The sequence below is a fragment of the Macrobrachium nipponense genome, chromosome 46 (assembly GCF_015104395.2).
Source record: "Macrobrachium nipponense isolate FS-2020 chromosome 46, ASM1510439v2, whole genome shotgun sequence".
Classification (NCBI taxonomy): domain Eukaryota; kingdom Metazoa; phylum Arthropoda; class Malacostraca; order Decapoda; family Palaemonidae; genus Macrobrachium; species Macrobrachium nipponense.
This window is the reverse complement of record NC_061106.1, coordinates 14,028,487-14,052,562: the sequence shown is the minus strand read 5'-3', so window position 1 is coordinate 14,052,562 and position 24,076 is coordinate 14,028,487. Positions and strand designations below refer to the sequence as shown.

At 35.2% G+C, this 24,076-nt stretch overlaps 1 protein-coding gene across 2 annotated transcripts in view; it reads right to left on the bottom strand.

The window, feature by feature from the left end:
• Positions 1-16,826: 16,826 nt before the first annotated feature.
• Positions 16,827-24,076, bottom strand: part of LOC135214760 (sarcoplasmic reticulum histidine-rich calcium-binding protein-like) — a 120,849-nt gene continuing 113,599 nt past the window's right edge. For both annotated transcript variants that reach the window (XM_064249113.1, XM_064249114.1), the window contains exons 6-9: positions 23,227-23,425; positions 22,326-22,439; positions 19,740-20,785; positions 16,827-19,199 (exon numbers count right to left, since the gene is read on the bottom strand). In XM_064249113.1, coding sequence (XP_064105183.1) covers positions 19,110-19,199; positions 19,740-20,785; positions 22,326-22,439; positions 23,227-23,425 — 1,449 coding nt within the window. In that variant the 3' untranslated portion in view covers positions 16,827-19,109. The remainder of the gene's footprint in view (positions 19,200-19,739; positions 20,786-22,325; positions 22,440-23,226; positions 23,426-24,076) is intronic.

Below are 24,076 nucleotides of genomic sequence, written 5' to 3'. Positions count from 1 at the left end.
ATAATATATTTATACCCAAGATATATATAATTTAATATTACACAATTACATATATCATATATATATAGATATTATTATAAATATATTTATATTAGGTAATATTATAGATATATATTATATATTATATCTATATATATATATAGATATTATATTATATATAAACATTATCATATATATATATATATTATATATATATATATATATATATATATATATATATATATATATATATAGATCCTGGGTACCATTTGTTTACGTATCAATTCACCCGCCAACATATCTTTATGATAATTTTATACGAGGCCTCGTATCATTTTGAATAAGAAAATCCTCAATAAATATTTGGAGAGTTTCAAACAGCGTCCTGCAATCCATTTTCCACATTTCATATCTCGGCTAAACTCTGTCTCTCGGGGTATGAATAGACATAACATACTTTTTATCCTGTGCTGAATTCATGAAGAATTTGGGGAGTTGGCCAGTTTAATCTATAGCTATCAGAGAGAAATTACCCGGGGCAAGGTGTTATCTTGAGTGATTTTAGTTAGTACTAGGAGCAGCACCTTCTAGTCAGTACACTACGTGGCTGCCTCCTCCCTCTTCCTCTTGTGTTAGTATTGAAACGCATTTAGCACATAGTGGACTCTTTTGTTTATTTTTTTGAAAATGGGGAACCAAAGTAAATTTTTGGAAGCTTGCATTTTTCATCTTTTTAACTGGCAGTATCAAGGTACATTTTCAAGTTTACACATACGTAATCAATATATATCTACTATGAAATTAACCTGTAGTTGCACTAATAAGTAAAGCCTTTAGGGATTCTGTTGGATGTAATTGAAAAATGGCGCCTATGAGGCAGGTTGTTACTTTCGGCTTGGGGCACATTGTTACACTGTAACAACCTGCCCCTCACACGGCTTTATAAATATAAAAAGGGCCGTTTTCAAAGAGCAGGCCGATTGAAGGATGGATCCAGTGCACAGAGTGTAGGAAATGGGCACATGACCGCTGTGGGGGAAAGGATGCTTTCTACATTATGTATCAAGTGTATTTCTGATTAATAATTTATCTGCTCTTTGAAAATCGTTAAGAAAAATGTGCGTTTTTGTTTTGATACTTTTCTTACATATGAGATACAGTTCTAATTGGAATTTCATAGGTCAAGCTGCATCTACATGTGAAGTTTTCTCATTTTTTTATCACTTTTTTAAAGAGACAAAATTTACTGTAAATAATCCTTATCTATGGAGCCATAATAAATGTGCAGGGCAAGCAATGGTTATTATTATTATTGCACAGTGCTCAAGAACAAAGGAAAGAGTGATATTTTCTACATCTGTATAAACGTTATCTTCGAGGTAGAAGTTATTTGAAATTCCAAAGTATTTGAGACAAAGTATGGAATTTGTTTTTCTATTTTATTGCCATTTCTTGTACGGAAGTATTCAAGGTTTTCTAATTGTCATTTCACCAGTCAAGCAGACCATTCAGTTGTAGTATACTGTAAGAAACGAATGTTTCATTAAAAAGCCATCGATATTTTATGATCCTGTCATTAAAACCCACTCTGGGGTTAATTGTTAGATTTTAAATCTTTGTAAAAAATGAAAAATTTCAATAGGTTAGAGACGAGCTAGGGCATTTTGATTTTTTTCATTTAATATATAACTAAATTTTACATCTCGTGAGATAAATATTATTCTTTTAACCTGGAAAATAACTTCAGAAAAATTCCCGGAATGAAAATTGTAACAAGTAGCCCCCGTCTCCTCTACCTGAGGATGTTTTCTACTTTCTCTAAACACTGTGTTAATATTTCCGTAGTTTTGTCTTATTTTTAGATATACCAACTGTTTATGTCATTAAAACTATAATATCTTAAGGCACCATATACATTATCTACCGCATGTATGGACCTAGAAAGCCAAACGTATCTCTTGAACACCAATAATGACCTAGCTGAGGTACATATATGTATTTAAAGATTCAAACACTCTTGCAAAGCAGATTCATTCAATAGCTTATTATATATTTTCTTTTTGACTGTCTCTCCTTTCTCAGTTTTTTTTTTTTGCTATAAATCTTTTAATTTCTGTTCAAAACTATTTATTGGCCCGTGATATTCAGCGATATTTTTAAGACTAAGCTGACGCATGAAACTTAAGAAATCATTGAAAAAAGTCATTTTTATAGAGCTCACATAAACATCTATAGGTCTAGTTCAGTACATTTTCAAACTGCGTTGAGAACAGATATTGCTGTGGGATGAGTAGAAAACGAAGTGACCTTACATATGAAAATTTTGGAGACAACTGGTAGACTTTCCCAGTTTTTATAAGAACGCTCTTTTGCACTTCTAGATATATTCATTTTACTGGCATGAGTGTTTCCTGTTCAAAAAACAAACAAAATAAACGCTCAATTTTACATTTAACGACCTAAACTTAATGTACGCTTCTCCCTAAGATTTGTGTAAAGTAAGTACTAAGTTAGATTTACGGTAGCTTCTCGTAGACTTAATAACACACAGCCCCAACGGAAATTCGGTGAGATGATAAATGGAAATTACATATTGTAGCGCCATATCCCAGGGACGTTGAACATCCCCGTTTCCAGCCCTCTTGCTACGGCAACCTAAAGTAAATGGGCTTTGTAGCATAACGGCTAAGATTTACTGGAAGAAACTCATGCAACAACATAAATGGTTGTGACGGGCTGTTGTGATTTAATACGTCAACTCTTCTGAATACGGACTATTAAAAAATGAGCTGAAATGTGCAAAAAATATTGATACAATAAATGAAAGTAGAACTATATTTGTGGAACGAACAATAAAGAAAAAAGAGCATTCCCTAACATACTTAATAATAAAAAAAATAATCCTGAAAATATCATAACTCTATACCTGCAAGCAGCCAGCACCTGATGAGATAATGAAGGTCGTTTTAGAACCATGGTGGTTTATGACAACTTACAAAATATCGAAGTTTTTTTTTCTTATCAATGATGACCAATGTTCCATGTTCAAGACGTTAGGTTAGAAAGTTAAGAAGAATTCTTCAAATTTTCAAAGTAAAATATTGATGGGCGAACCACTTTTGACATTTTTATGTTCTTAGTAGATCACGAGTGACGAATGGACGAAGACTTTCTCTTTAGTATTCCAGACGTAAACATCTGAAGAACATTCCTTATTTTACTTCCTCTGTCTATGTTCCTGTCTGTCTGTTTGCCTGTCCGCTCTACCAGTCTCTCTCCCTCCCTCCCCTTAGATATATGAAGGGTAAGAGGTTGAGCCGTTCAAATAATTAATGGTCCTGTCTGACAAGGAGAGATCTATGAGGTTGAATGTATTTGCATATTAGATCCATATACTCGGCGGCAATGGCTATGAAAACTGTGTTGATAGCAATTTTCAGATAGACCTCTATGAAACGTATTGCTATGAATAATCAGAGGTGTGTTCATAAAGAAAGTTGCAACTTGAGAAATAAGGAAACGCGATTACGTAAAACCGATAAGAAGGTCTAGTGGAAAAAGTTGAAGTTTGGACATTTGTTTCCTCTTGGCAGTCATTTCTACGACTATTTACCATTTTTGGGGGTTACTAAAAGCTGTATTTGTGGGCAAGGGAGTGCGCAGACTTTCAGCAGGGCAGGGACTCATGTAAGAAAAAGGGCATGCCTTTAGTTTTTGAAAATGAAAACTCCTGTTTTTATACTAAAATTGTATAATAATATACGATTTCTATAAAAAGACGAAATTTTGGAATGACAATGTGAGTCTTAAAATCCATTAAATTCAATGCATGCAAATGATCCAGATCCATTGTTATTTCTGACAAAAAAGGGCACCTTGGCTGTTTGTGGGGAATATAGACTGGAAACTGTTTTAAAAGTAAATATTTCCCTGAAACGTATAGATTTTCGTTCAGTCGCATTCTCTTGTTCCATTTTATGTTTATTGATAAGTAATTACCTTGACCACGATCAAAATTCAAAAGAAACCAAGGAGGTACATACTCTCTATACTCTTTGCTCCAATTCGGTCAATTACTATTAAAACAACATTCCCACTTGTACAATCTAATAACTTTTTTTATTATATTCCTAAGATCCCCCATTTTCACTTCTGGTTAGGAAAAGAATTGTTTATCATTTCAAACGATAAAATGACGTGACAAAGTTGGAAATTGTTAGGAAGAGTTGAGGCTTCTCTTGAAATTTTCATTTACGACTAATTGAACTTCTTGCTTCAAGTATCTGGGTCAAAATAAAAATCAATCATACCGAAAAAGGTCGTAAGCCATCAGATCAGCTTCATGAATGAAGTCGAATTCATAACTGCGTTCGTTAATGGTTCTCATCTTATTGTTGGGTCGTTCCTTTCCCACACATACGTTGGAAAATGTAAGCCAAACACGAAAGGAGAAAAAGGAAGACAGAACCATCAGCAAGTTCAACTCCTGAGAAAACAGAAAAGCAGCACAAAAAATATACGAGACAAGTTCCATAATTGGATCTGGCTGTCGCCAAAAGTTTCATAGGGAGAGAGAAATAAGATGAGTTTTTTTTCCCGTCGGTTTCTTGATTCTCTGTTCTTTACCACAGCCCATTTTATTCACTCCCGGGTGGGTGGTGTTCCACGTGTAAATTGAATAAGTTTCCACATGCTTCCACTTATTCTGCTTTGTGTTTCCTTTGGAAACGTGCGATTATATGTATGTAGGATATCAACATACATAGTTTCATTTTTCTTCGTGCATTTTGCCTTTATTTATACATTTACAGAAATAGAAGCCAACAGCCTGGACGAAGCGTGATGCAAATTTTGTCTTAATAATGAAATTAAACATTTGAATTTCCATTCTGAACGTTAAGAAACCCAGAATGAATCAAAACTTATCAACTTTATCTCTTTGTTCTACACTATTCACGAAATTAAGCAGAATACATTTTTTCACATGAGTTTTAGTGGAATGTCTTCACAGGTGTACGTATAATAATAATAATAATAATAATAATAATAATAATAATAATAATAATAATAATAATAATGTGGAAGTTACTAACAGGTATCATCAGTGAAAGGCTATACAACTACCTAGAGGAGACAAACACCATCCCCCACCAACAGAAAGGCTGCAGAAGGAAGTGTAGGGGCACAAAAGACCAGCTCCTGATAGACAAAATGGTAATGAAGAACAGTAGGAGAAGGAAAACCAACCTAAGCATGGCATGGATAGACTATAAGAAAGCCTTCGACATGATACCACACACATGGCTAATAGAATGCCTGAAAATATATGGGGCAGAGGAAAATACCATCAGCTTCCTCAAAAATACAATGCGCAACTGGAATACAATACTTACAAGCTCTGGAATAAGACTAGCAGAGGTTTAATATCACGGAGAGGGATCTTCCAGGGCGACTCACTGTCCCCACTACTCTTCATAGTAGCCATGATTCCCATGACAAAAGTACTACAGAAGATGGATGCCGGGTACCAACTCAAGAAAAGAGGCAACAAAATCAACCATCTGATGTTCATGGACGACATCAAGCTGTATGGTAAAGCATCAAGGAAATAGATACCCTAATCCAGACTGTAAGGATTGTATCTGGGACATCAGGATGGAGTTTGGAATAGAAAAATGCGCCTTAGTCAACATACAAAAAGGCAAGTAACGAGAACTGAAGGGATAAAGCTACCAGATGGGAGCAACATCAAACACATAGATGAGACAGGATACAAATACCTGGGAATAATGGAAGGAGGAGATATAAAACACCAAGAGATGAAGGACACGATCAGGAAAGAATATATGCAGAGACTCAAGGCGATACTCAAGTCAAAACTCAACGCCGGAATATGATAAAAGCCATAAACACATGGGCAGTGCAGTAATCAGATACAGCGCAGGAATAGTGGAATGGACGAAGGCAGAACTCCGCAGCATAGATCAGAAAACCAGGAAACAAATGACAATACACAAAGCACTACACCCAAGAGCAAATACGGACAGACTATACATAACACGAAAGGAAGGAGGGAGAGGGACTACTAAGTATAGAGGACTGCGTCAACATCGAAAACAGAGCACTGGGGCAATATCTGAAAACCAGTGAAGACGAGTGGCTAAAGAGTGCATGGGAAGAAGGACTAATAAAAGTAGACGAAGACCCAGAAATATACAGAGACAGGAGAAAGACAGAAAGAACAGAGGACTGGCACAACAAACCAATGCACGGACAATACATGAGACAGACTAAAGAACTAGCCAGCGATGACAATTGGCAATGGCTACAGAGGGGAGAGCTAAAGAAGGAAACTGAAGGAATGATAACAGCGGCACAAGATCAGGCCCTAAGAACCAGATATGTTCAAAGTATGATAGACGGAAATAACATCTCTCCCATATGTAGGAAGTGCAATACGAAAAATGAAACCATAAACCACATAGCAAGTGAATGCCCGGCGCTTGCACAGAACCAGTACAAAAAGAGGCATGATTCAGTGGCAAAAGCCCTCCACTGGAGCCTGTGCAAGAAACATCAGCTACCTTGCAGTAATAAGTGGTACGAGCACCAACCTGAAGGAGTGATAGAAAACGATCAGGCAAAGATCCTCTGGGACTATGGTATCAGAACGGATAGGGTGATACGTGCAAACAGACCAGACGTGACGTTGATTGACAAAGTCAAGAAGAAAGTATCACTCATTGATGTCGCAGTACCATGGGACACCAGAGTTGAAGAGAAAGAGAGGGAAAAAATGGATAAGTATCAAGATCTGAAAATAGAAATAAGAAGGATATGGAATATGCCAGTGGAAATCGTACCCATAATCATAGGAGCACTAGGCACGATCCCAAGATCCCTGAAAAGGAATCTAGAAAAACTAGAGGCTGAAGTAGCTCCAGGACTCATGCAGAAGAGTGTGATCCTAGAAACGGCACACATAGTAAGAAAAGTGATGGACTCCTAAGGAGGCAGGATGCAACCCGGAACCCCACACTATAAATACCACCCAGTCGAATTGGAGGACTGTGACGAGCAAAAAAAAAAAAATAATATAATAATAATAATAATAATAATAATAATAATACTTTATTTCGGATATGAATTCATATGAAAATGGTCGGAAGTCTTTATTATTTTTTAGCACGATTGCTATACTAGAATTTACTGAAATCCAATCCCGTTGGGTGAATCTTTTTATTGTCACCGGAATCAAACGCACACACACACATACACTCCCACACACACACACACACACACACACACACACACACACACACACACACACACACACACATATATATATATTATATATATATATATATATATATATATATATATATATATATAGTTGTAAATATGTGTAGTCTTACAATATACGTATATATGTGTGCGCTTGTATGTCTATGTCTGTTTGTGAATGGTTATAATCGACCGTTAACTAACGCAGTAAACACATCCTTCGTTTCCATATTTACAAAAGTTTCGGATAGACATTTTTACTGCAGACAAGAGCCCCTTGTTAAAACTTCTGCCAGTTTAAGGGAGCGTACTAGATTCATCTCCGGAACATAATAAATACATAAACTTTTATTCGTTGTTTTCTTGTGTATACAAAAGTCTGCCTAAAACTTCAGCGACATGGGTCGATCGCTTCCACAAACTCGGTCGGCCTGGCGGTTCTTTAGACATGGAACAGTTCCTTAAAGTTCCTTAACGAAGCCAGGATTTATTTCATGCCACATACAACCCTAAGCGAAATCCTACCAACTAAAGTAAGGAAACAGACAATTTATGAAATTATGGTTTTTTAATGTATTTCATCAAGCATTTGGTATGAAACCATCCGTGAACTCTCTCTCTCTTTATCTATCTATCTATCTATCTATCATCTATCTAACTATATATATATATATATATATATATATATATATAATATATATACTTATATATGATTTATTGATATATATATATATATTATATTATATATCTATATATATTATATATATATAGATTAATTATATATAAATATATTTATATATTTATATATATATATATATATATATATATATATAATAATATATATATCCCGTCCTTCATAAGCCTCGCCGTCTCTACCTTCTCCCCTCTTCTTCGATTTCATCAGTCATGAAGGCAGCCGATCTCGATGGAATATTCCAACGGCCTTCTGTGTTCATTCCCGGAATCACGTTCCCGAGATGTATACTAGCATTGCACCAGCCCTCCCCCTTTATTTTTATACACCTAGGATTTGGTATAACTTCCATTGCACAATTTGGGTGTGAGAAACATAATGAGATTGTTTTAAAGAAGATTCTACGGTTAGTTTTTAAGATATGACGTCCCGCTTTTTTCAGGGAAGGTCTCAGTACTTGCTTACAGTTCTGGAATACGCATCCCGGAAGCACATCAATCACAAATGACCGGAATGCCTGTTATTAAAACAGCTTATTGAGACGTGTTCTTGAATGTGAGTGTATCAGGTCATGTTGGGTCAATGTATTAATTCGATAATATATTATTTCACTGATTAACTCATCCGGTTATAAAATTTGCATCAGTGTCAATTTTATCGATTTTAAAATGTGGAGTTTAAGTGAATAACATCTTTCTTTCAAGCTTCTGCGTAAATCTCAAAGAAATCGAGAAATTACTTTCTTTCCCTTGAATGGACCAAGAAAATAGAAAATAAAATTGATTCAAAATAATAACAGAACAGTAAACTTTTTTGCAGTTTTCCTGTACTTAACAAATGCTTATAGTATTGATAGCTACCGCATATTACATTTTCGTAAAGATCTTCAGGAGCCTCAAGGGTCCTTTGCCTTTATCTATGCTGGAGAAAAATGAACATATATACTGCGTTATAGCTTTAAGAAACGAACCTATTTTGAAATCCTTGTGAGGGATGTGACATCAAAACTGACACGATCTACTGTTCAATGCATTCATAATAAAAATATCCGTGGAATAACCGGCTTGAAGAACGAAGAGAAAAAACGTAAATAAAAAATTTGGAAAATATCGAACGAAGGTATGAAGTCGAAAACCATCCAGCTCAAATTTCAAGAGATGAGTCTGCAAACTGGAAGCATACTTACCGAATCCCTGCTCTTCCTTTTCAATTTACAAAAACAATCTTCACGAAAGGTGAGAGATAAGTCGGAAATGGAGATGAACCATTTCGAAGTAGTAGGGTTTTCTAAGGTATAATGGGACTGGATATATGCATATATATTTAAATATATATATATATATATATATATATATATATATATATATATATATATACATATATATATATATATATATATATATATATATATGTGTGTGTGTGTGTGTGTGTGTGTGTGAATCCCACAGGAAAATGATAGTCAGAAATCCAAGCGCTTTCGTCTTTACTCAGACATTGTCAAGGAGCTAATGAAGTACAATTGGAGAGAAAGGTCTCAGGTACAAAACAAGATCAAGAATACCAGATGGTTAATTGTCAAAAGGGTAAAAATTAAAAGAGATATTCCAGGATTATCGGATATCACACGGTCACAAACCTAAAAAGATTTGACCCTAACCGAAATTACAAAGTATCTTTGCAGTCCAAAACATGTAAAAACTGAATATATTAATTTTTTTGCTTATATTTATCTACAACCTTTTTCATTATGAAAGCATCAAGTTTAAATAATGAAAAAAGTTGTAGATAAATATAAGCAAAAATTAATATATTCAGTTTTTACATGTTTTGGACTGCAAAGATACTTTGTAATTTCGGTTAGGGTCAAATCTTTTTAGGTTTGTGACTGTGTGATATCCGATAATCCTGGATTATCTCTTTTAATTTTTACCCTTGATCTTGTTTTGTACCTGAGATCTTTCTCTCCAATTGTACTTCATAGCTCCTTGACAATGTCTGAGTAAAGACGAAAGCGCTTGGATTTCTGACTATCATTTTCCTGTGGGATTCGCTTATTTATGAAGTCACGTGCATCTACTGTGATTTTTTAAGCATATATATATATATATATATATATATATATATATATATATATATATATATATATATATATATATGTATATACGTATATACTTTAGGCATGAAGATTGAACTTAATGGCCGTTTGGTGAAACGAACAAGACTAATATATCTTTACTATGCAGGATTTAGACAGAGTATACGCAAGAGATGTTATATTTGCAGGATTTACCAGAGAAATACTCCAGAAAAACCGAATAGCTAAAGCACGATCCTTATTTCTTGTCGCATGCTTTACTGGTCTTCACAGAAGCTGGAGCTATGCAACCACAATAACATGAAAACAAAATGAAAAGAATAGGAGAGTGGCATTGCGGATAAAGAATGTTTTAAAAGAATATGCCGGTAAATAAAAGACATCATTTCAGGTCCATGTTCCAACGATGCATGTCAGGGCCAAATGCGGTAACACTCATTTTTCTTACGTGATAACTCACATTTCAAGGAACACGAATAAAGTCAATCCTACATTTCAATTTGCGCTGTGGCTTGAACGTAATAACAGCCACAAAGACTTGTCCGTCCGACTTTCACTTCACAAACAGCCACACACGAAAACAAATCATCCTTGGTATCGAACGCCTGGAAAAGAATCCGATAGAAGCTTAGGTGTGCCTGGGACGGGGTGGTGAGGGATGGAGGTGAGGAGGGGTTGGAGATGGATGGCATTGGGGGTGGTGTTAGGGGCTGGTGTTAAGGGGGGAGGGGGGGGGTGTGTGGAGCTGGAGCATTAAACTTTGATATCGTGTTGCACGGGCGTCCATTAGCTGTGAGCTTTAATCAAGCACGGTCGAGAGCCGGGCGAAAGCACTTTTAGAGCTTTAGCCTGTAAATGGTTTTGCTTGCGAAAGCTCTCCGTTGCCTTACCTGCGCGGTAATGACGGAGCTAAGCTGGCTGCTTTGCTCGAGTAGATGAGCCAGTTTGAATGCAAGGAAAGTGACTGATTTCGAATATCTGCTGAAATGTTCTTATTGCGAAGTTAAAAAGAAAAAAAAAAGATAAAAAATTCTACACCCTGAGCAATATGTTAATGAAATCTAATTGCAATGAAAATGTAATCAGCGCTGAAGAAAAGTTCGTGGAAATCGTGGAGTAAAATTGGACATACCCTATTTCAGCCATTTGCATAAAAATAGGGAGTGTTTCACCCTGCAAATTTCCAATGTATGGCAAATACACATATGTCTGCAGATGTGAGGTAATGGGCTTAACATTCCTTCAGATATATTTCAGTATTGCCTTTCTCTCTCTCTCTCTCTCTCTCTCTCTCTCTCTCTCTCTCTCTCTTCTTTCAGATATATTTCGGTATTGCCTCTCTCTCTCTCTCTCTCTCTCTCTCTCTCTCTCCTTTTGATGGTTGATCTTTCAGAGTAATTGATTAATTAATTCTCTCTCTCTCTCCCTCTCTCTCTCACACACACAGAAACTTGTGATGGTTGATCTTTTAGAGTAATTGATTAACTAACTCTCTCTCTCTCTCTCTCCTCTCTCTCTCTCTCTCCTCTCTCTCTCTCCAGAAACTTGAATATAACAGCCTGCTTGCATACGAAAATCACACACATCAGTCCCCAAAACACGTGAACAATCACCACAAGCGAATGTGGGTCAAGAGATTTCATATCGATTTTAGCTCAACCTCGGAAGTCATTTGAAATGTTATGTCAACACGGAGCATCGGAAACCGTGCGAGTACCTCGCTTAATAGTTTTTTTTTTTTTTTTTTTTTTTTTTTTATTTTTTTTACCGACCGAGTACCTCGCTTACCAGTCTTTTTTCTAATAACAGAGTAGTACCTCTCTTACTGTTTTTTTTAAACCGACCGAGTACCTTGCTTACTATTTTTTTTTTTCAACCGACCGAGTACCTCGCTTACTAGTTTTTTTTTTTTGTTTTTTTTTTTTTTAAACCGACCGATTACCTCGCTTACTAGTGTTTTTTTTAAACCAACCGAGTACCTCGCTTACTAGTTTGTTTTTTTTAAACCGACCGAGTACCTCGCTTACTAGTTTTTTTTTTTCACTGACAGAGTACCTCGCTTACTATTTTTTTTTTAAGCCAACATAAGTACCTGGGTCAGCTTACTATTTTTTTTAACCGACCGATACCTCGCTTACTTAGTGTTTTTTTTAAACCAACAACCGATACCTAGTCTTACTAGTTTTTTTTTAAACCGAACCGAGTACCGCGCTTACTAGTTTTTAAAACCGACCGAGTACGCTCTGGCTTACTATTTTTTTGGACAGACCGAGTACCTCCGCTTACTAGATTTTTTCACTGAACAGAGACCTCGCTTACTAGTTTTTTTTAAACCGACCGAGTACCTCGCTTACTAGATTTTTTTCACTGACAGAGTACCTCGCTTACTTAGTAAACCGACCGAGTACCCTCGGCCTATTTTTTGTTTTTTTCACTGAACAGAGTACCTCGCTTACTTGTGTTAAACCGACTGAAGTAAACCTCCGCTTACTAATTTTTTTACCGAGAGTACCTTGCTTACTGTTTTTTTTTTTTTTTAACCGACAGAGTACCTTGTTTACTAGTTTCTTTTTTAAACCGACCGAGTACCTCGCTTACTATTTTTTTTAAACCGACAGAGTACCTTGCATACTAGTTTTTTTTTTAAACCGACAGAGTACCTCGCTTACTACATTTTTTGTTTTTAACCAACCGAGTACCTCGCCTACCAGTCTATTTTTTAAACCAACCGAGTAGTACCTCACTTACTAGTTTTTTTCTTAAATCAACAGAGTACTTGCTTACTAGTATTTTTAAATTGATCAAGTACCTTGCTTAAAAGTTTTTTTTAAACTGACTGAGTACCTCACTTACTAGTTTTTTAAACCCACAGAGTACCTTGCATACAAGCTTTTTTTTTTTTTAAACCGGACAGAGTAACTTGCTTACTAGTTTTTTTTTAACCAACCGAGTACCTCGCTTACCAGTCTATTTTTTAAACCAACAGAGTAGTACCTCGCTTACTTGTTTTTTTCTTAAACCAACAGAGTACTTGCTTACTAGTTTTTTTTTTAAACTGATCAAGTACTTCGCTTAAAAATCTTGTTTTAAACCGACTGAGTACCTCGCTTACTGTTTTTTTTTTTTAAACAACAGAGTACCTCGCTTACTAGTTATTTTTTAACCGACAGAGTACCTTGCTTACTAGTTTCTTTTTTAAACTGACCGAGTACCTCGCTTACTATTTTTTTTAAACCAACAGAGTACCTCACTTACTAGTTTTTTTTTTAAACCGACTGAGTACCTCACTTACTAGTTTTTTTTTTTTTTTAAACCGACTGAGTACCTCGCTTACTATTTTTTTTAAACCGACTGAGTACCTCGCTTACTATTTTTTTTTTTAAACCGACTGAGTACCTCACTTACTAGTTTTTTTTTTAACTGACTGAATACCTTACTTACTAGTTTTTTTTTAAACCGACTGAGTACCTCACTTACTAGTTTTTTTTATTAAACCGACTGAGTACCTCGCTTACTATTTTTTTTTAAACCGACTGAGTACCTCACTTACTAGTTTTTTTTTAACTGACTGAATACCTCACTTACTATTTTTTTAAACGACTGAGTACCTCACGTAACTGTTTATTTTTTTTAAACTGACGAGTACCTCCGCTTACTATTTTTTTTTAAACTAATCCAAGACCTCTTACTAGTTTTTTTTTAACCGACTGAATACCTCACTTACTATTTTTTTTTTAAACCGACTGAGTACCTCACTTACTAGTTTTTTTAAACCAACAGAGTACCTCGCTTACTAGTTTTTTTTTTTAAACCGACAGAGTACCTCGCTTACTAGTTTCTTTTTTAAACTGACCGAGTCTCGCGTACTATTTTTTTTAAACCGACTGAGTACCTCACTTACTAGTTTTTTTTAAACCGACTGAGTACCTCGCTTACTATTTTTTTTTAACCGACTGAATACCTCACTTACTATTTTTTTTAAACCGACTGAGTACCTTACTTACTAGTTTTTTTTAAACCGACTGAGTACCTCGCTTTCTAGTGTTTCTTTCTTTAACGACAGAGTACCTTGCTTTCTATTTTTTTTTAAACCGACTGAGTACCTCACTTACTATTTTTTTTTAAACCGACTGAGTACCTCACTTACTAGTTTTTTTTAAACCGACTGAGTACCTCACTTACTATTTTTTTTTAAACCGACTGAGTACCTCACTTACTAGTTTCTTTTTTAAACTGACCGAGTACCTCGCTTACTATTTTTTTTTAAACCGATCAAGTACCTCGCTTACTATTTTTTTAAACCAAACAAGTACCTTGCTTACTATTTTTTTTTTTTTTTTTAAACCGACCAAGTACCTCGCTACTATTTTTTTTAAACCGACCAAGTACCTCGCTTATCTATTTTTTTTTTAACCGACCGAGTACCACGCTTACCAGTCTTCTTTTTTAATCACAAATTAGTAACCTATCTTACTGTTTTTTTAAAAACCGACAGAGTACCTTGCTTACTAGTTTTTTTTTGGGTTTTTTTTTTTTAAACCGACTGAGTACCTCGCTTACTAGTTTTCTTTTAAACCAACAGAGTACCTTGCTTACTAGTTTTTTTTTAAACCAACAGAGTACCATTGCCTCACTAGCTTTTTTCTTAAACCGACAGAGTACCTCGCCTACTAGTTTCTTTTTTAAACTAACTGAGTACCTTGCTTACTAATTTTTTTTAAACTGACAGAGGTACCTTGCATACTAAGTTTTTTTTTAAACAGACAGAGTACCTTGCTTGCTAGTTTTTTTTTTTTTTGTTTTTTTTTTTTTTTAACCAACCGAGTACCTCGCTTACCAGTCTATTTTTTAAACCAACAGAGTAGTACCTTGCTTACTAGTTTTTTTCTTAAACCCACAGAGTACTTGCTTACTATTTTTTTTAAACTGATCAAGTATCTCGCTTAAGTTTTGTAAACCAAATGAGTACCTCGCTTACCAGTCTTTTTAAACTATTAAATGGTTAAATGTGAAAAAAAGTGCCATGTATTGGCTCCACCAGCCATCTCACGTTTTTAGTGTATCTCTGGTCCATATTAGATTCTCCAGCCAGGCGGATTACTCTGGCCCCGAAACCTAATACTACTTTAATCTTTTCCTAATTACGGCCAAATTTTCCAAACAGCTTCGTTAGGTGATGAGGGAATGGGGACAGATATTTTCGCAATAGTTATCGTCGACCACTCAGTGCTGGATATATGTATATGTATAAATATATATATACATATATAAATATATATATATATATGCGTCACTGCGTGTGTATATATAACATATATACATATATATATATATATAATATATATATATATACATATATATATATATATATATATATATATATATATATATATATATATATATATAGCGTGTGTGTATATACACATATATACCACACATATATATATATATATATTAATATAGATTAGATATAATATCTATATATATTAATATATATAATATAATATATATATATAATATTACGTATATCTTTATATATATTAGATATATTTTATATATTTGTATTATATCTATATATATATATATTTAATAGTATTTGTATATTATATATAATATTATAATATATACTAGAAGACAATAAAAAGACACATAATTGAATCTGCCTTTATTAAGCATCTTAATAATCAACTTATGAATCTGAGTTCAGGTCTTTTAAATTAGATAGTTACCTTGTTTATAAAATTGTAGGGAAATACAATGTCACCTTTTAGCAACAGGCTGTTATAACTAATGCAGTTTCAGTTCTCAAGTACTTTTGAAATATTCTTACTTATTGTTTGGCAGTGATAATTTGTAATGATGGTTTGCTTGTTAATGGCTTTTAGCTTTGCTTTGTGAAGATTTTTTTTTTTTTGTCTCTATTTATTTATTCTACTTTGTTCCTCGAAGAAGTGTACACAATACACGAAAACGCTTGGTACCTCTTGGTACCTGGTCTTTCATTTTTCACCTCTCATGTTGCTTACTACGTACACATATTTGTCTCTTGCTGTTTGGTGACTTATTGCGGATATATATATATATATATATATATATATATATATATATATATATTATATATATATATATATATATATATATATATATATATATATATATTCAGCACATCGACGTTATTCATATACAAGTATTAAGCTACAAATGTCCTTTGTTATCCAATTCGCTCTGCCCGGAATAATAAATTTCACATATATTAACGGAGGGGGGGAATTTTCTAATTGATATTCCGAGGTAGAGGGAATTGGATATTAAAGAACATTTGTAGCTTAATGCTTTTTATAAACACACACACACACACAACACACACACACACACACACATATATATATATATATATATATATATATATATATATATATATATATATATATATGTGTGTTTGTGTGTGTGTGTGTATGTGTGTGTGTGGGCGTGTGTTAGAGCTATTAAAATTCTTTGAAACAGAACTATTGGTTAGTTGCAATAGCTATTGTTGTTGTTGTTTGTGATTATAACCAAAGTGACTTTCATATCGCCTTCGTTTATTAAAACAACTGTGATGAAGGAGCTGTTTCATATCAGAGCGCAGTTATCACTGGAAACGTTATCAACGAAACAAAGTTATTTTATTTTATGCACATTTCTTTCTTCTGTCCTTTCACTTTCCAACCAGAAACCTGTCAAGGAAGCAGACGAAAATCTTTTTCCTTTGGGGGACGAATGGAAACAACAGCATGAAAAGATATATTTAATTATATTCTACAAATACATATCCTGACATTTGGTCTAATATCTTTATTCACACCTTAGCACTATTTATAAACTCCCTCTTGTTTACGAAAATAGCTCACTTATTCACATATGAATTCTATAATAGACCATTCTATACACGGATGAACGACAGTTTCATTTCATTAAATTATTAACTTGATACAACAAAATTGCTAGATATATCCCTAAGCACACAACAACCACTCATTCACAAAATACATGAAAATCTATCTTTTTTTTTTATTCATAATTTCGTGTCCAAAGTAGCGACTTACGAAAGACATTTCCATAGAGTGTCTATCGAATGACCCGGGTTAAACAAATCAAATCCTATTATAATGAGGAAATGAATGGCCAGGTTTATTAAGAATGTTGAATTTGATTTAAATCAGTAGTAAATACTGGTGTTCAAATAATTATGTGCTGTAATCAATATAAGATTTCATATATGATTTAATTGATGATGTTTTTGTTAAACCCTATATATATATATATATATAATTATACGTGTGTGTGTGTGTGTGCGTGTGTATGTATAAGAGTGTGTTTGTGATTTCGTATGATGTATGTATGAAAATGAAAGTGAACAGCATTTTTACAGTTTATTGTTATATGAGATACTGCCAAGTATATAAATATTGTAATTTCATAAGTGTATAATTACTAGTGTGTTCATGAGCGCAAGTCTGTGATTAAATGTTTGTCCATGTCTGCCTAAATGTGGTAGAATTACTGATATAAATATGGATTTGTTTAAGTAACTGAGTTGATCTAAATACTGTATTTTATGAGAAATATGCAAAAATTACTCTCCGGTTCAAAAGTTGTATAAATATACTTGAGTGACAACAAGAACGTATTTAGGCATTTATCCTAATATACAAATGATATGAAAGAGGAAACTAGTTGATTTCATATAAGTTTTCTAACCATTTCACTCTAACAACAATAGTATGTATTATCAACGATGAGAGAAATGGAGTCGATTTTCCTTTGAATTCAAAACAGAAATGATTAACTCCAAGTTGCATGATACAATAAGAACCATTGTTTCTACCTGAACAATTTCTACGTTATTAATACTGATGAAAAAGGTCATTAGTGGTGCAATGGATTCAATTATGAAATCATTTAAATTTTTGATCGAGAAATGTGGTGATCGTAAAGGCAAAATTGACGTATTCTAATAATTTTAATTTATGGTAAAGTTTACTGCAGCGGTGATTAAGTGGTATCTAAAAAATATATATATAAACTTTTTTGGGTGTGATAACCTTAAAGTTTGAAAGGCAAGAATGGAATACTTTCTTTGGTGTCCTTCAACAGGATTATCATTCTCGCTGGTAATAACCATGATGTTAAAAGGGTTTCTGTGTTATAACAACTCATGTAAAGAAATAATTGCAATACCGCTAGGATGGGGTGACAAAGTCTGCATTCGTTTAAAGAAAATCCTTCCAGCTAGTGGGATATCCAATGTTCTTCTGGATTTGTTTTACAACTTACGTCTCTGCCACCTTTGAATTATGACTTGCTTAACTTGTAACACCTTCACACTGAAGGCAGGCTGCCAAACCTCAAACCTGAGGAAGCTGGAACAACTATACATTCCAAAAAATGTGACCGACTTTTAAAAAACATTATAAGTCATTCATCTTTACCTTTCCACTTCAAAATGAAAACAGTGTCTTGAAGCCAATGTTTATCATCCTCTAAATATTCATTTCAACTTGAATATCCGAGAATGTAAAAAAATAAATAAATAAATAGAAAATAAAAAAAACTTTGTTTAATTTCTAATCCAATTTCTGATGTCATACTTGAAGCAAGAAGAAATTAACTGAAATGTATAGATTTAGGCACCTTGTGCAAAAAATGAATAAATAAATAAATAAATAAATAAATAAATAAAGATATGAGCATGAATAATCCACCGTACAACCACATCGAATACACATCAGAGGTTAATTACATTCCATTGGTAGATCATCCAGGGTGGAGGAATTATTACCAATAAAGCATTTCCCAACTCGTTTCAGTTAATGGCGAATTCTTGAGTGGTTTACCTGTGAATCATAACTATAAATGGGTAAAAAAGGGTCATAATGTTTCAGATTCCATGAGAACATATGCTTGCACTGCTTGTTGCAGAACACTTATTTACGCTCACTTTTATAGAAAACTGGATGATTGGCAGCCTATATTTGTTGTGGCACATATACTTAGTTAGAAAAGAGCCGTGTTTACTCAAGTCATAGCCATGTGATAATAGGGTGGCCACTGATTACGTTTTCTCAATAGTCTCTCTTGCCACCGTCTTAGAAACTTCAGTTGACTCTGAAAGGAAAACAATAGAAATGGATTAATAAGATAATAGTATGAGATGATAAGGATTGACTGATTCTATAACTGTAATTCATGGAATTTATTTTTTAAAAATGCTTGAATAGGTTTAGTAGATTCACATCAACCGTGCACCTGATGTCTAGGCCAGTCCCTTACGACGCTCCTGATTGGCTGTTGATAAGCCAATCACAGTGCTGGAAACTCTCAGTCTCTCTCGAGAGTTCACATAGGCAGGATGTATGTTCCACCTCTCCTGAGGGATACGTCTTTCAAAAGGTATCCCTCAGGAGAGGTGGAACATACATCCTGCCTATGTGAACTCTCTCGAGAGACTAAGAGTTTCCAGGCCTGTCATTAGCTTATCAATAGCCAATCAGGAGCGTCGTAGGGGACTGGCCTAGACATCAGATGCACGGTTGATGTGAATCTACTATAGCTTGCCAGAATGAGGTTCACTGAGTGATCGCTTCTGGATAGTAATTATCACTAACACGGTGACGCATAAAAAGAAACTCCCCTTTCAGGACTCACCTCAAAAGACTGCAACTGCCGAAGGCGATGAAGGAAATGTCTCCGGTTGTGCCGCCTGTTACTGACATCCCGCCATCCCTCACTGTCGAAGGAGTCCTCCAATGCCCTATCATCGTCCTCCGACCAGTCCTTTTGAAGCTCTCTCCTCAGAAACTCTTTATCTTTGCCTCTCCTGTACAATGGCTTAGACAAGGTTCGGCTGTATTGCTGGTTCTGTTTTCCCTTGTCATTCTCACCTTCCTCTTCTGCCTCCTCCTCCTCCTCCCCCTCCTCTTCCCCATCGTTCTCCTCCTCCATTTCGTCGTTCATTCCTTCCTCTCTCCCGTCTTCTTCTTCTTCTTCTTCTTCTTCTTCCATCTTGTCCTGTTCCTCATCGCCATCCATTTCCTGGTCCTTGCGATGCTGGCGAAGCAAAAGGTCTTCCAGCTTATCCGGGAGCTCTCTCGAGGTATCATCATCCGGCAGCTGATAGGCCAATGTCTCCATGGTATCAGGGAGACCATTCTCAGTATCTTTGCTCAGGACAGAGGCCTTTGTCTTCTCGCCCGCAACAGCCTTGACAGCCAGGACGGGTCTGTGGTACGGCTGTCTGGTGTGTGGGTCGTAATTCGTGTCGATGTAGACCTTATGGAAAATAAAATGAGGCGTGTGCGTCGGCCTCATGCCACTGCTACCCACAACTTTCGTCGACGATGCAATGGCCGGGGATTCACGGGGTTGTTCTAAATCGACGAATGAAGCCCGGAATTGCTCCTGGGAATTTTGGTGTGCAAAGCGGGAAACCGGAGGAGGCGCGTTCTCTTTGGACGTGGGTGGCGCGTGGTAACTAGAATTTCCCGCCGATTTCAGTCGAAGACGCTCGTGACTTTCTTGACTGTTCTCATCGCGAAGACTCTCCTCACCATCACCACGATCATTTCTCTCTCTTCCATCGCCCCGGTCCATTCTCTCACCACCACTGCCTCCGTAGTCGGCAGTACTGCCACCGTCAATTCTAGTGAATAGAATGCGACCGTCATTCTGTTCTTCAGGCTTGCCCTTCGTATCTGGGGGATATAAAGGACTCGTTTCACTGATGGTTATTGACTTTCAATTAGTTAAAGCTTATTAATACAATATATTTAGTTAAAGCTTATTAAGATAACAGCATCCAAACGAAATGTATTTGACAGGATAATAACAGAAAGGCCACTCGCAGCCTTAAATCAAAGAATAACAGGAACGCATGATTGAAGCTTCTAATAAAATGTTGCTGTCTGGGATATACATGTTCAATTAGGGTACGCTCTTCCATGTAAAGACATCTAAAGGTAGACAAATCAATATATATACAAAGTAGCAACTTAGAGGTGTAATATAATTATTTGTCATTTAAATATTACAAAACAAAATGCCACCTATAGGAATAATAGGGTAACGAGAGATGCGATCATGATTTTGATAATGAATCGCCTCTTCTCTGTATCATTTTTTGAAAATCGTTAAAATTTCTTTTCGAATATTCATAATTATGAAAAGTAACATTTCATTCAAAGAGTTTCCGTTTATCGGAAAAGCAATATACATTTTCTTTGCGATTTATTCATAATATTTTATTTATTGAATTAAACCAACACTATGTTGCGACAGTGTTAACAAGCTCGCAAAGAAATACACTGGAAAAAGAAGAGAACTTAACAGATTAATTTACATTTATCTTAACGCTAAGGGTACAAATAGAACAGACAGAGAGAGAGAGAGAGAGAGAGAGAGAGAGCTATGTGGTTATTAAAACGGGCGTCACAACATTTAGGTTATTAACGAGAGAGAGAGAGAGCTATTTAGCTATGATAGCTGGCATCATAACATCGAGGGTATTAACGAGAGAGAGAGAGCCATGTGGTTATTAAAACGGGCGTCACAACATTTAGGTTATTAACGAGAGAGAGAGAGAGAGAGAGCTATGTAGCTATGATAGAGAGAGAGAAGAGAGCTATGTAGCTATGATAGCTGCATACAAACATCGAGGTTATTAACGAGAGAGAGAGAGAGAAAACTGAAAACATAATCAAGACTTCAGGGTAATTATATTACCAAGGGCAATTTTACCCCCACGAAAACCCTCAGTAAGCACACAAAGGCGGAATCGCGAGGCAGGATTACGAACCGAATGAAAAACTAATCAAACTTATGACAGTTGGCTTCACTTCAAGTACGGAAGAGCAGTGCCTTCGCGAAGTTTTTTCTTTCGAAATGTTTTTCGTTCTCTCTCTCTCTCTCTCTCTCTCTCTCTCTCTCTCTCTGCAGAGTTTCCCTCTGGAGATATTACCCGAAGTTTCTATGTATTTGTTCATTGTTGTCAAAGTTCCTGGAAGTATGCGAAATATTACCTGAGACTTCCAGTCCTCTGTTCTGTCTGTTCTTCGTTCGGAAGAAGAAGAAATATTACCTGGAGGTTTTCGCCCTCCATTCTTATTTTAGAAATGGAAATATAATGAGAAGTTTACCTGTCCTTCCCGTTGTTAGCTGTAAGGGAAGGAAATATATACCTAAAGACAACATCTACTGGAACGTTATTTCCTTTTCATAAAAAGAAGGATGTGTTACCTGAGGTATCCATATCCTTGGGAGTCCAGGAACTGAAATGATTTACTGAGTAGTGGCGCCTTACTCCTGACGGTGGACTGCTATTGGATGCTTGTTTGCTGTAATCCAGCTCGGCTTTAAATAGAAAAAGGAAATAAGGGTAAGAAGCTCTTCAGATCGAAATGAACACGAAACAAACTTTCTTTAGATCCTCATATTCTCAAGAACTCCTTAGATTTATTGTTTTATTTTTTGTTCAAAAATAATGCAAACGGGATCTTGTTTCTCCTCAAAACATTTTATGAAGAATTTTCTATCATTTTTATGAATTCTCATCATTCTACCTTCTAGCGTTACGAAATGACCACATCGGTCGTGATTACTTTAATTTAAGTGCATGAGAAACCTAGTTCATTTTACAGAGCAAGAATGAAAAGTGGAGAAAATACATTAGAAAGAATTTTAAAGATTAAGTAATGAACGTCAAAATATCTCTGGAAGGATATAATGAACTATTTCTGTTGCAAAGAAAGCATTTTATTTCATTTTATTTTTGTTTTATTAATTTATTTTGCTAAATTTTAATCAGTTATCATGCTTAACACATACTGAAGCAATTACTTAAAAGTCATTATTTACCAAACATGGTGATAAAGAAAACAAACAGGAATGTCAATAAATAAATCAAAATTACAAAATCCTTCTCCCTTTTGGAAGGTTAAGGACATAAAGAAAATAATAAAACTGTCCTCATTTTAAGCAAATAAAAATACATAACGTAACAAGGCGAACAAAACAAAAAAAATAAAAAAATAGAATAAAACACTCCGACTCATGAAGCAAACATTTTCAAACGTAGCTAGCAGAGGATGATCTGCAAACCCTTCGACGGAATCAGAATGAAATTCAAGTGTGACCTTACCAACGACACTGTGTACGAAGCGCCACAGAGAAGGATCCTTGGAATACCCAACGAGGGCTGCGAGGACGTCATCCACGTCACTCCCCCAACCCGAATTTCCTTGGGCTTTTCTGTGGCCTTTCCTCTCCTCTTTCTTTTTTCTCTTCCTCCCGTCTCCTCTCTTTCGCTTGGTGAGTCCATCGGCTCTCTCCTCAACTGCCTGCCAGGGATGTTTTCGTTAGATTCAGGAAGGAGTGTCAAGATGTCGATATTGCAAGCGAAATTCAACCAGGAATCGTGCTCAGTCGTGGAATTAATACTTGTATTACATATTCTATAAACGAATAAGATCTTAAAGATGTATTAGACTTTTCCAAATAAATATCACGCCAAATATGGAGTTATGAGGAGAGCCCATCTGTTTCCTTTTCTTGAATAAATCAATTTAGAGATTTCCTTCTTGCGAAAAAACTTTTAGTCATGCTTTTTTGAAAATCTAAAAAAAAAAATCATGGTTATCTCATTAAAAGGAATACATTATGCCTGGTTTAATGGTCACTTGTCTCTCAAATTTTAAAGTTATATTCAAGCAAATTTTAAAAGTGTTTTGATTTTTTTATCTCAAGAACGCCAGAGTACGGTTATTCATGAAGGGGCAAGAAGATTTATATTCAGGGAGTTAATGAATTAGACGTATTCGTTACAGGTAATAGCCATTGTCTTGTTCATCTCTCATCAAATATCAACCCAGCCCACTCTAAAATCCTATGATCAGTTATCTATTATGACCCAGGCGCTATAAGGTTTCAAATTTTACCCCCACTCTGCTCTCACTGCACACAGAAACTGTCGTATTATCTCATTTGTCATA